Source organism: Protomyctophum bolini (assembly GCF_963924005.1).
Source record: "Protomyctophum bolini genome assembly, chromosome: 5".
NCBI lineage: Eukaryota > Metazoa > Chordata > Actinopteri > Myctophiformes > Myctophidae > Protomyctophum > Protomyctophum bolini.
The window spans coordinates 43877715-43891233 of NC_137866.1; the positions used below are offsets into that span (position 1 = coordinate 43877715).

At 44.0% G+C, this 13519-nt stretch overlaps 1 protein-coding gene across 1 annotated transcript in view; it reads left to right on the forward strand.

Annotated features, from left to right (window-relative positions):
• LOC308315804 (sodium- and chloride-dependent creatine transporter 1-like) overlaps positions 1 to 13519 on the forward strand; it is a 35648-nt gene that overhangs the window by 9041 nt on the left and 13088 nt on the right. The window contains exons 3-7 of the mRNA XM_080763964.1: positions 4376 to 4507; positions 5373 to 5733; positions 8093 to 8225; positions 9954 to 10088; positions 11219 to 11322. Coding sequence (XP_080620090.1) covers positions 4376 to 4507; positions 5373 to 5733; positions 8093 to 8225; positions 9954 to 10088; positions 11219 to 11322 — 865 coding nt within the window. The remainder of the gene's footprint in view (positions 1 to 4375; positions 4508 to 5372; positions 5734 to 8092; positions 8226 to 9953; positions 10089 to 11218; positions 11323 to 13519) is intronic.

The window sequence follows — 13519 nt, forward strand, 5'->3', positions numbered from 1 at the left end:
TTTTTTCGACATGTTTACCGTATTTGTACCTGCGTTTATGGCTGTGGTGGTTCTTGTATTTGTGCTGTATTTTAGCTACCGTGGTCGTCTGTACAGCACTTTCGTCAACGAGACTCACTTACTGGCTGTCAAGAGTTTAGCTTTCTTATGAGTTAAAGAAGAAACATGCAACTGCATGCATCCAACCAAAAGTATAGCAGATCTGCTACCTTTGATGCTTTTGTGTGACACTGTAGTATGATGAAGTAGGCAGGGCGTTAATTTCCTCGTAAATAAAAACAAATGCTGCCCCGACAGCAGCGATATCTCTCCCCGTCCCCGTACTGTCCAGTCATCTGTGTCTCTCAAGGTCAATACTAAACACAACCTGCTGGTCTATACTCTCCAGGAATCTGTCTCTCTTCAAGGTCAATACTAAACACAACCTGCCGGTCTACTGTCCAGGAATCTGTCTTTCTCAAGGTCAATACTAAACACAACCTGCTAGTCTACTGTCCACAGTGTCCAGGCATCTGTCTCTCTCAAGGTCAATACTAAACACAAAGGTCCAAAACACTCCAGACACTCCCTCAGTCAGCGCATCACTTATCTGTGGCCTTGCTTAACCCCCCCCCCCCCCCCTCTCTCTCTCTTGCTCTCTTTTCTTCCGTCCTTCTCCTCTTGTCTGCTCTCTCAGAGGGTCCGACCATCTGGTTGTTGTTTTGTTCTTGGTAAATACTAAAAACATGACTTTTGCATTCAATTTCAGACTATGCTTGTTTGTACGTGCATCTAATGACATATTTGTCTCATGGCTCTGAGATTAATCTAAACACATTAGATTAATGCATTTGAATGTAAAAATCATATACCGGTACTTGCATAGAATGACATTTCATTGAATGAATGAATGAATGAAATGCGCTGTAGCATTTAAAAAACTGCTACAGAATTCCCCCCCTCCCTCAGGGTGTGCTAAAAGTGCTAATCTCTCTCATGATTTGAATGCCCTCCAACACAGTGCATTCAAATCATTTCATGTACTGTACTGTACTGTACTGTACTGTACTGTACTGTACTGTACTGTACTGTACTGTACTGTACTGTACACCCCGCAGTCTGCTTGCCATTTATTTAGTTTCACTGTGGTCACATGTGAGTTGTGAGAGACAATTCTAGACAAATTTGTTTAGATTTTTGTTTATTTCAACTTTTAAGTTCAATGAGTATAGTTACCTACCAAGTGTTGCCAGATTTCGTGCAAGCAACTACAGTAGGTCTATGAAAACAAGCCTAAAAGAAACGAGTATAAGCTACATGAGCACTTTAAACCTATATGCATCGGCTATTTGCTATATAACTATACTTTAGAAACAAGCTAAAACTAATATTTACAAGCAACTTTACAGAAAAACAAGCTTATATTTGCTACTAAGTCACGCATCACCCTAGACATCTTTCAGGTGTAAGGTGTCATCGCCTTCATTAACGATTATTGATCACCTGGTAAGCTATTGTTTCTTACTCTTTTAAAAACGGATTTGTACTGATGAAGCCTGGGTCAGCGGTGGCCGAACGGTTTGCCGAGCGGTCTTGATATCGGAAGGTCGCTAGTTCGTATCCCCGCACCGGCACGTTAAAATTACCACCGCTGAAGTGCCCTTGAGCAAGGCATTGAACCCCTACCATGAAATGTTCTATGAGCAGGGCCTGGCTGTAAACAAGTTATTGAGTTTAGTCCAGCAGTTACCCTGGGTAAACATGGTAACTTTGCTTTGCTTTGTCATTAGGCGTATGGTGTAATAGTAGTATAGTGTCTTCTAGGTGAAAGAGCATGCCACTGATTGAGAACATTATTTCCACCTGTGCTGATTAGCAAGATCCCCTGCAGCCTGTTGTAGCCTCTGAGTGTGCTGTGTGTGTTCAGTTCTGCATTGAGAGTCACCAAGTAAAGACCTGTGTTTGAATGTTCTCCACGTGTGGTTATTTAGAGGCCCAGAATATTACAGTGGCAATATTACATAATATGGAAAAAATAAAATAATGACTTTCTGAGTGCAATTAACCCTCCTTGTTTTGATTTAATGAGCAATTCCGTACAATCCCACATTGTACTATTATTCTTAAGAAACACCTCACCAACAACATGCTAATGGTGGATTCTCACTGTCTGAAAGCAGTATAGTCAGCAAGCTAACATTATGCTAGCAAGACTATGACTTCACTTGCCTATGGCTCATGGCAATCATATGACTTACATATGACTTATGATCTTCCAAGTAGATCACAGGTTATATCTCGGTTTAACTAGCAATGTAGCACAATTTGCTAGTGTTTAACTAGAGAGAACTTTGATCTCCCATAATGGTAGCATTCCTATGATGCTTGTGTGCTGCTTTGGCTTTAAGCGAGATAAGCAGGCAATGTCTGAATGTAATGAACACCCTTTCAGCTAATCTAAAAGGTATATCCTATTACAAAAAATGTCGATAGCAGATTATTTGTTTACCCCTATAGTTTCAATGTACAGATTATTATTTTGAGATATATATTTTTATTATTACAGAGGCACTACACTGTCTCTCTGAATTTTAGGCCCTACCTTGTACCTTGTAAGTCGCTCTGTTTAAGAGCATCTATGAAATGCCTACGGTACTTAATACAATACCAAACCCTTTAACCACTTGAACACTACTAGCATCCCTATTTTGGTGTGAAAATAGGGGGGGGGGGGGGAGTAGACGATCTAAGGCGCTGTGTTACGACGTGTATTGCACTTCTAGATGTACCGTACTTCTAATTAGTGGAAATAACCTGTAGGGACACCAAGAATGAGGACAAATCTGTTACTTTAGCTACACAGAATATGAATGAGAACCATGGAAGGCCTCCTTATAATAACACAGAATATGAATGAGAACCATGGAAGGCCTCCTTATAATAACACAGAATATGAACGAGAACCATGAAAGGCCTCCTTATAATAGCTTTGGACGGTTGGGGCTCTAGCCGTGGTTAAAATGAAGTGGGATAATATGAGAAAGTAACTTCAGGGGCTGAACAAGACTCTGCTATGCACTTTATTTTCTCATAACTGACTTGCTACTCATGGATTATCCCTCACATACAAGCCTTATCCTAACATTGAGCTGGGCGCGCGCGCGCGCGCGCGTGTGTGTGTGTGTGTGTGTGTGTGTGTGTGTGTGTGTGCGCGCACGCTTACCTGTGTGTGATGTGCGTGTATGTGTGTGTGTGTGTGTGTGTGTGTGCGAGCGCATGCACACGCGTACCTGTGTGTGTGTGTGTGTCTCAGCACCTGTGTATCTGGTGAGGACCATGTCCCGCAAATATTAAATATAGTAGAATATGAGAAATGGACATGGTGAGAAAATGTTGTTTTATGGTTTGAAAAAAGATTTTTCAAAATAAGGATAAGGTTCATGTTGGGGTAGCCTGAGCTAACGTGTTAAGTTTCTGGTCTATAGGGGTGGGTTGCGGCTGAGATTTGCGCACGCCCTGATTGGATCTCACCGATCTGTCCGTCAGCCCTGGCCACTCCTCTCCCACCTAGTGAAGCGCTACGTCACATGATTTGGAGCGACACCCACCCGGAAGCGTTGACTCCCACTTCTAGACCAAGGCAGCCAATGCGTTCCTCCAGGCTTTCATTTTTCGCGCAGACGAAATGAAAGCCTGGGTATCGAGGATAATGTTGGGGTTAAGAGTTAGGATTAGACATTTCGAGGACTAGAGAGGTGCCCGTGGGGCCTCTACGGCAGTGCCCGGAGAGTGCCCGCAATTTGGAAATGCATGATTATGTCTGTGTCCTTTTTATGCCCGACATCAGTTCCTATGGAGTTCTGTGACAGGCCAGCTTATGAAGTTCTGTGTCAGGCATGCCCAAATATGGAGTGTTGTGAGGTCAGACCAGGCCAGCTCCATAATATGGACCCTGGGCAGGGGCACAGTCCAGAGCCCGGGCAGAGGCCTTTTTTGGGGCGATTCTAGACAACCGTGGGTCAGACCGACTCGACACCGGGCACCCTGTTATGGTGTGGAACGCGTGTGTCGAATTTGAAGTCGGTGGCGATAACGGTTCTCGAGTTACGTGGATTACAGACGTTACACACGTACACACAGAGACTTGGTGCATTTATAGTTATAGATTAGAGATGGAGTTATGCCTGATGAGCATGGATAAGATCACAAGCTTGTTGTGAGTCATGTTAAATCTGCTATATATTTGTAAACATTTGTGTCCTTGTATTATATCTCTTATGTGGACATAAATAAATGATTTAGTGTGTGTGTGTGTGTGTGTGTGTGTGTGTGTGTGTGTGTGTGTGTGTGTGTGTGTGTGTGTGTGTGTGTGCGTGCGTGCGTGCGTGCGTTGCAGGTGTGTTTCTCATCCCCTACATGCTGATCGTGTTCGTCGGGGGCATCCCGGTCTTCTTCCTGGAGATCGCTCTGGGACAGTTCATGAAGCAGGGAGGCGTGTCCACCTGGAACATCGTACCCCTCTTCAAAGGTTCTATAACAAGCAATATTATACACCCCAGGGTGTGCTTTATACCGTGATTATTGGCACGTCAGTGATGCGGTCAGCAACGAGGCATCAGTCAAGTTCTGCAAGCAATAGTAATTAAGTAATTAAGTTTGTGTGTGCGTGCGTGCGTGCGTTAAACAGAGGGAGGGGGAGCGATTGAATTAAAATTAATATTTATTTTGACAAAAGGTCAGCAGTACAAATACAAACAGCAAATGAGATGAGACTACAAAAGAAGCCAACATCTTGTTTCCATTAAACATTCAACATCACTTAAATAACAGGACAAACACACAAACTGTATATAAAAATATGTGTTTAAAACAGTTCATGAAAATTGTTTTCAAACTGAGACAGAGAGAGAGAGAGAGAGAGAGAGAGAGAGAGAGGGATCCTATTTGTGTCTCCGATGCACAAATGTTCCAGCATTCTTCCACCTCTCACTCTTTCCGACATCTACGCAAGTCACCCCACCCTGTTCTCTCTCTCTCTCTCTCTCTCTCTCTCTCTCTCTCTCTCTCTCTCTCTCTCTCTGTCTCTCAATTCAATTTCAATTTCATTGCCAAAGCATACATACAACGAAACAAAATGTCAACATTGCGCACACAGAGACAACAACAAACATCCCAACAACAATGAACAACAAGCAATACAGTAACAATGCAAAGAAATGACCAAACAGAAACATATTATACAGCAACTTAATGACCCTGTTCAGCCAGATATACGTGGCTCTTCTGTCCACCGGCTGTCCCTCAGTTGATGACCACTATTTTTGCTGCCAAAAATGTGCATTTGGACTGTTCTCCCAGAACTCCTATCTCTCTCTCTCTCTCTCTCTCCCCAGGCTTGGGCCTGGCCTCCATGGTGATCGTGTTCTTCTGCAACACCTACTACATCATGATCCTGGTGTGGGGCCTCTACTTCCTGCTGCACTCCTTCTCCACGCCGCTCCCCTGGGCCACCTGCGGCCACCCCTGGAACACCCCCAACTGCACGCAGGACTTCCGCCGCGTCCCCTGCTCCAACCGCAGCGTCCTCCCCGCGTCCTCCCAGCCCCCCCTTGACCCCCCCTCGTCCTCGTCCTCCTCGTCCGTCAACCTGTCCCTCTCGGCCGCCTCCGCCGCCGCCACGCCGCTCTTCTTCAACAACGGCAGCTGTCTCCTGGACATCGAGGGCCTGCGCTCGCCGGTGATCGAGTTCTGGGAGTAAGGTTCCATTTTGTTTCTGCTCTGGAATGTATACTGCACCCAATGAAATTATATACCAGTGATTTTCAACCCTGTTCATATCAACGCCTCTCAGACCCAAGGCTGTATTGATGTAGTATACCGTAGGAGGGATAACAGGCAAAATGTTGATTAAATTAAACAATTGTTTTACCTTCTCTAATTAAGTAATGAAAAAAGATGATTAACGATAGTATAACTCTTGAGAGTGTAAAATGAAACCAATAGTTAAAGATCTACAGTACAGGGGTCTATTTGGTTACCAACTCTCCGTCATTTAGCTGGAGACCACCTGGGAATCCCCTCAAGGACCATTGGTCCCCGGACCACTGGTTGAAAACCACTGCATTGTATCATAATAATGATGAGTTTGGTTTATTTGCACAATGCGGTGAAATGTTGTCCTCTGCATCTGATCCATCCTATAAAGTACCGGGAGCAGTGGATGCAGACAGCGCCCCCTGGGGGAGTAGTTATAGGGGTTACAGTAAGTGTCTGTGTTCAGGGACACTTCCACACATAGACCCCTTTTCCTCCAAAAGAACTTTGCTTCTAGAACTGGTTCCGTTCTTTATTGTTTTATGATGGTTTATATCATGTATCAATTATATCACATCTGCATCTTCCAACCTGAATAGTGACACACCAACTTCAGGGCAAGAATAAGTCGTTTTTGGTTACTGTTAAGGATCTGAAGAAAGAATTAATTTGGTTAAATATTAGGTGGAAAAAAAATGAACTGAACTGGTTCAACCCTGGTAGAAAAGGGGCCATATTGTCTGTGTTCAGGGTTACTTCCACACATAGACCGGGAACCTTCTGTTTCCCAGCTAGCCAATTCACTACCCATTCAGCTTATGGTATCGTTGCTAAATATCTCCATATTATAAAGTTTTGTGGGGTTTTTTTTGGAAATTAACGCTCTACTTGATCATCAAAAGTAGCAGATCCACATGTTGAGCTTGTAGATCTGCTATTTTTGCTACTTTAGAATTTGAATCCTGAAAAGTAACCCGACAGAGGCGATATATTATACAATATATTATATTAAATTGTTGACGGTTGTCATAGTCAATAGAAACAAAAGTACAACACAACACAAGAACAATACAATCCATTATTGAAAGAGAATAGTGCCCTTTCCATCAACTTTGGTCATTCTCTTTGTTCCTTAGGCCAGTGGTTCCCAAAGTGGGGTCCGGGGACCCCCAGGGGTCCTTGAGGCAGTTCCATGGGGTCCCCAACTAAATGATAGTTTGGAACCAAATGGGCCCTTATTGGTCTGTAACTCAGGGAGTGTACACATGGAACCAAATGGTCCCTAACAGGTCCATTTGGTTCCATTTGTACACTCTCAGAGTTAAAGTAACATTGATTTTACAATATAAATTGGGGTCTCAGAGATAGAAATGCCATTAAATGGGCGTCCATAGAATATTGCATGTCAAACTGAGGGTCCTCAGTCTATTACAATGGTTGAGAATCACTGCTAGAACCGCAAAAAATCTTCTTTATGGGGGTCCTTGGTGTATATTTTCTAATGGGGGTTCGCAGGCTAATTATAGTGTCAATTTGGGATAACTCTATAGTCTGGGTTTCCTAGAATGGGTTTTACCCATTTTGCTTTGTTTTATGGGCTCAGATTGGCAGCATATTTGAAACAGCGGAAATACTGCATTACTAGCTTGAAAATGTGATAAAAGTGATAATAATGATAATAATAGAGACAGTGTAGTGCCCCATGCAGTAATCAAGGATCAGGTCAAGTAAAAACCATAAACCTATCATCAGTCTAAACATAATAATTAAATAACAATATGTACATTGGAACTATACAAAATATAGGATGCCAGGTCAACAAATAACCCTGGCATCTGTCTAAAAACTCTAAATAACATACCGGTATCCCTACTCTTCCATGGAGAGAATCCGACCCTGGTGTCAATTAAGTAAGTAGGTCAAAGGGTCTGAAGCTTATTGCACATTACGTCCCTAAAATCAAGCAATGCCTTTATTGGCAGTGAATAGTAGAAATGAACAGTAGAAATGTGGTATGGGAGACCATGCGGCACATTGTGAGCTTGTAGAGCGGCAATTTTCAAAATACTTTTGAACTTGTGAAATGGAGTATTCTGCATAATGAGTAAAAGAGTTGAGTACGTTTTCCACCACTGGTTGTAGCTGTAAAACTCTTACATTTCTGTCAGTGTATAATTCTTCTTACGAGAGACACAAGCTGCCCGTTGTCCGAGGTGCTTTAGGCACTGCTGTCTTGTTGTTGTTGTTCTTCTTCTCTTTCATAGCAGCCACATGACTGCGTGTTGCTCTCTCTGTGCAGGCGTAAGGTCCTCAGACTGTCTGGTGGGCTGGATGAGCCCGGTGACATCAGCTACCAGATGGTATTGTGTCTCATAGTCACCTGGATCATTGTTTACTTCTGCATATGGAAGGGAGTCAAATCCACTGGCAAGGTGAGCAGGTGTGTGCCTGCGTGTGTGTGCGCGCGTGTGCAGGTGTGTGTGTGTGTTTGTTCGTGCGTGCCTGCCTGCGCGGGTGCGTGCGTGCGTGTCTGCGTGTCTGCATGTGTTTGTGTGTTATATTATTATGGTCTGACCCACCACATTTCTTTTACCTAGATAAATTATTTGCACTTTGCCCTTTTGACCTCAAAGCAGCTTTAACATAGCAATAGGATCATTGTCTAGACTGAAGCACATATAGGAACTCAAACACGTCCCAAAGTACTACTTGAATGTCAGCTCGTTTCATGTCATTTGCGTGTTCACTGTTTACATTCGAATGTCTCACACCTTTATTTAGGGTAGAGACAATCCCAGTGAACCCTATAGGCCCTTATATTATGCTTGTATTCTTTACATAGATTGTTCTGTAAACTCGCTGCCAGCGCTGGGACAGAAGTGGTCGATTTGTTGTTGTGCAAGTGTAACAAGTTACTATTTTGAGCTTTAGATGGGGGTTTTTTTGCTCCTTTTGTGTGACAGTGTAGTATGACGTAGTAGGGCATACATAAAAAAGAACTGCAACGACAGCAACAATATATACATTATACATAAACGAATTCAATAAAAACTAAAAAGTAACTGTAATATAATTGCTGTTTTGGCATTTGTCATCCCTTGCAACTCGTTACAGGTTGGGGATAGAAATAATAATATTACGGTATAGTACTTCAACACTGGTGTTCTGGTATACATACATACTGTACATCCATGAGAAGAAAATAAGACAATCCGGGCACGCATAAAATGGAGGAAAATCATTTATTAATAATAAGACCTCAAAAGGTCTTCATCAGGGCAATCATAAATCAAATCAAATCAACCTTACGACTCCGAGGTCGAAACACGTTGGCAGTCGTCTTATATTAATAAAGGCTTTTCCTCCGTTTTATCTTCGGATCGTCTGTTGTTTTTCCACATGTTTGATCCGTGAGCCGCAGCACCATTGATACTTCTAACTACTTTGAAACATTTTTTTTTATATATCCTGTAAGCACCTGGCTGCCTGTACACATACACACATCTATCTATGTCTGTGCACATGAATCACAGCCAAGTATAGCCATTGAGCCAGTCTCCCGGAGAGGGGAAAAACACAATGGGGGAGATTTGAGTCAGCCTTTTTTTAGTAATCCGATTAGTAACTTTTTCTCCCACGTAGATGCTTGGGAAAGCTTTTCTCCCCGTGTTCCCTCCTGATCAAAGCAAGTATGTTCTCGGTCAGTGCTTTACTCTTCCCAGAAGTGGTCAGTGTGACTGACTGGGTGGGTGGGTGGGTGGGTGGGGGGGGGGGGTGAGGTTTCCACTGACCACTGGGCAGCGGGAAAGGGGAGGGGGGCATTCTCAGCACAACACAACAAGAGCACCGATGTCCTGACGTCACTCCCGCAACGCCCTGTGTCACGGACATATTTATTTTTATTGAAAATCCAGAGGGGTTTTTGAGGGGCGCTACACAAAGTTTAAATTCCCATTGACAATGAATGGAGAATGTATAAGTCATTATGTGGACGAGCAAATCGACACGTTACGTCATGATGATGTACGATGATAAGAGCGCCCCCTCACTTCACACGGGTGTGCTTTGTTTCTTTCTCTTTGGATGAATTAATCAGATGTCCATGTCTGATTGAAATGAATAACCTAATAAGCTTGCTGTTTTGCGGTACTGTGTTGTAGGTGGTGTACTTCACTGCCCTCTTCCCCTACGTGGTTCTGGTGGTGCTGTTGGCCCACGGAATCACTCTCCCCGGAGCCAAAGAGGGCATCATCTACTACCTGAAACCAGACTGGTCCAAGCTGGGAGAAGCACAGGTATGTGTCTGGACTCTGGATTGAGCTTTTTTAGATTGATTGATTGATTGAATACTTTTATTAGTCAGATATGTACTGTAAGCATCACGTGGTAATAGTCAGACATTAAGGCTACACAACAATGTCCTTGTGACATTGTGGTCCTACAATATGTGTTCAATTCATCAAAATAGCATACAAAATTAACACAATAATACATGCCATCAACAATTACAAAACACTATCACAAAAGAGATGGGAAAATTACCTCTCCTTGTGGTCTCCTGATAGATGCTTTTTGTTCAGGCAAAACAATAAAAGAACATTCGAGTGCTCCAGTATATTTTATTTTGGGTAGTCTCTGTTGAGCAGAGACTAGTTCCCTGTTGAGCAGAGACTAGTTCCCTGTTGAGCAGAGACTTGTTCCCTGTTGAGCAGAGACTAGTTCCCTGTTGAGCAGAGACTATAGTTCCCTGTTGAGCAGAGACTAGTTCCCTGTTGAGCAGAGACTAGTTCCCTGTTGAGCAGAGACTTGTTCCCTGTTGAGCAGAGACTAGTTCCCTGTTGAGCAGAGACTTGTTCCCTGTTGAGCAGAGACTAGTTCCCTGTTGAGCAGAGACTAGTTCCCTGTTGAGCAGAGACTAGTTCTCTGTTGAGCAGAGACTTGTTCCCTGTTGAGCAGAGACTAGTTCCCTGTTGAGCAGAGACTAGTTCCCTGTTGAGCAGAGACTAGTTCCCTGTTGAGCAGAGACTAGTTCCCTGTTGAGCAGAGACTAGTTCCCTGTTGAGCAGAGACTTGTTCCCTGTTGAGCAGAGACTTGTTCCCTGTTGAGCAGAGACTAGTTCCCTGTTGAGCAGAGACTAGTTCCCTGTTGAGCAGAGACTAGTTCCCTGTTGAGCAGAGACTAGTTCCCTGTTGAGCAGAGACTTGTTCCCTGTTGAGCAGAGACTAGTTCCCTGTTGAGCAGAGACTTGTTCCCTGTTGAGCAGAGACTAGTTCCCTGTTGAGCAGAGACTTGTTCCCTGTTGAGCAGAGACTAGTTCCCTGTTGAGCAGAGACTAGTTTCCTGTTGAGCAGAGACTTGCCCCTCAAACTTCTGCTGGCTGAAGCGTGCAGGGCGTTTCTTTACTCGTTACATAACTGTGTTCAGGTGTGGATCGATGCTGGAACTCAGATCTTCTTCTCCTACGCCATCGGACTGGGGGCGCTGACTGCGCTGGGAAGCTACAACCGCTTCCATAACAACTGCTACCAGTGAGTCGGAAACCACAACGTCACTCACACCACACATGAGTAGCGTTGGGGTCTTCTAGGACAGTAGTTTTCAATCCTTTTCATATCAATCAAGGCCCATTATTTATTCAGAATTTGAGCCACGGACCACTGTGTGTGTGTGTGTGTGTGTGTGTGTGTGTGTGTGTGTGTGTGCATGTGTGTCCTTTTCATAGTACTTGGCTTGCTCACGCACAGACACACGCACACGCATGCACGCACGCACGCACACACACACACACACACACACACACACACACACACACACACACACACACACACACACACACACACACTCAGCCAAGTTTGTAGATATGCTTGTTTTTAAAGACAGGGATGCCATGGTTGATGCGGTTAACATGCCACATAATAAACACATTGTTATCCATTTAGGCTAGCATGACGAACGCTCTCGCAGCCACTAAAGAACATTTAGGCTAGCATGAGGAACGCTCTCACAGCCACTAAAGAACATTTAGGCTAGCATGAGGAACGCTCTCGCAGCCACTAAAGAACATTTAGGCTAGCATGAGGAACGCTCTCACAGCCACTAAAGAACATTTAGGCTAGCATGAGGAACGCTCTCACAGCCACTAAAGAACATTTAGGCTAGCATGAGGAACGCTCTCACAGCCACTAAAGAACATTTAGGCTAGCATGAGGAACGCTCTCACAGCCACTAAAGAACATTTAGGCTAGCATGAGGAACGCTCTCACAGCCACTAAAGAACATTTAGGCTAGCATGAGGAACGCTCTCACTCCCAGTAAAGGACATATTTGTTCTAACTCACAAATATGTCCCGAGTAAACGGTTTTGTGTGGCTTGATTCTTTACACCCAGTAATCTCAAACATAGAAAAATACACACTCATTGACAGCAAGAAGGAAGTACTTGCACTTTACAAAGCAAGTTGTTGTGTTTTGTGATGTGCAAAGATCTTGTTTCCGTATGTGCCAGGAATTCTGGCATGCCAATAGGCCCTCCTGTTGGCCTGTTCATGTAACAGATACAATGTCTGTTGTTGTGCGCTTTTAGATCGGCTGTTTTTGGCTAAAGTCACTCAAAGATTTTGCAGGCCCCCTGTAGTAACTCTGAGGACCCCCCAAGGGTCCCGGACCCCATGTTGAAGATCCCTGCTTTAGCACTGTGCATGTGCATCAGAAGAACACTATGATTATTTTCAGACTAACCTTGCTTCAGGAATGAATTGTCAAAATACAGTATGCGTAAGCTACGATAAAGCCTTTTACACAGACCTGCATTGCGTGCTAGTCGTTAACTGTCACTTGAGAATTGTAACTAGCTACAGCTGGCCTCGTCAGCTCACTGTGTCATGACCAGATGCTTGCATGTGTTTAGCCCAAACAGAGAGAGATGTGTGTGTAAACAGTAAACACTCCAGCGCTTACGTTGCAGTATACTGCTTCCGGACGGACACCAATAATAGTTGGGAATTTATAATAGATCTCTGAACATGACTGTGGGACTCTGGCAGGCATGTGTGGAATGAGAGGAGGAGAGGAGAGTGGGGTGCGACACCAGGAATATCCCACCATTCATTGCACTCCCTTGACCTAAATTGGAAGTTTTAAAGATGTGTTCAGGAGGTATAGTAGGTGTCAGCTCAGACCTCCCTCACTATCTCTCTCTCTCTCTCTCTCTCTCTCTCTCTCAAACACAAACAAATACCGTACACACGCACGCACGCAAGCACTCATGCACGTACCCGCCTGCCCGCACGCATGCACGCACGCACGCACACGCACACACGCACACACACACGCGCATGCACACGCGTCACGCACCCTCCTTGGTAATACTATACTTGTGATATTTTAGGAAGGAAATTAAAGCCTAAGTTGTACTTAGTTGCGCAATGGTTCCGTACTGAAAATAGCCAATCTGCACGCTCACAGAGCATTGCGCTGATATACTGTATATACTGTATGCTGTCGGGCAGAAACATCCTATTTCCATATCCAGGAGGAGTTTCTGTGTTGTGTTGCAGTGCACAACAGCGTCACACAGAAGCATCAAAAGTAGCAGGTCCACAAGCTACAAACGTGGCACGAAACCGACGTGTTTTGATCTGCTACTTCCTCATTTGAATTCTGAAAAGTAACAGTTTTGGACATAATTATGAGCTTATATATATATATAGTATCTCCATCATACTG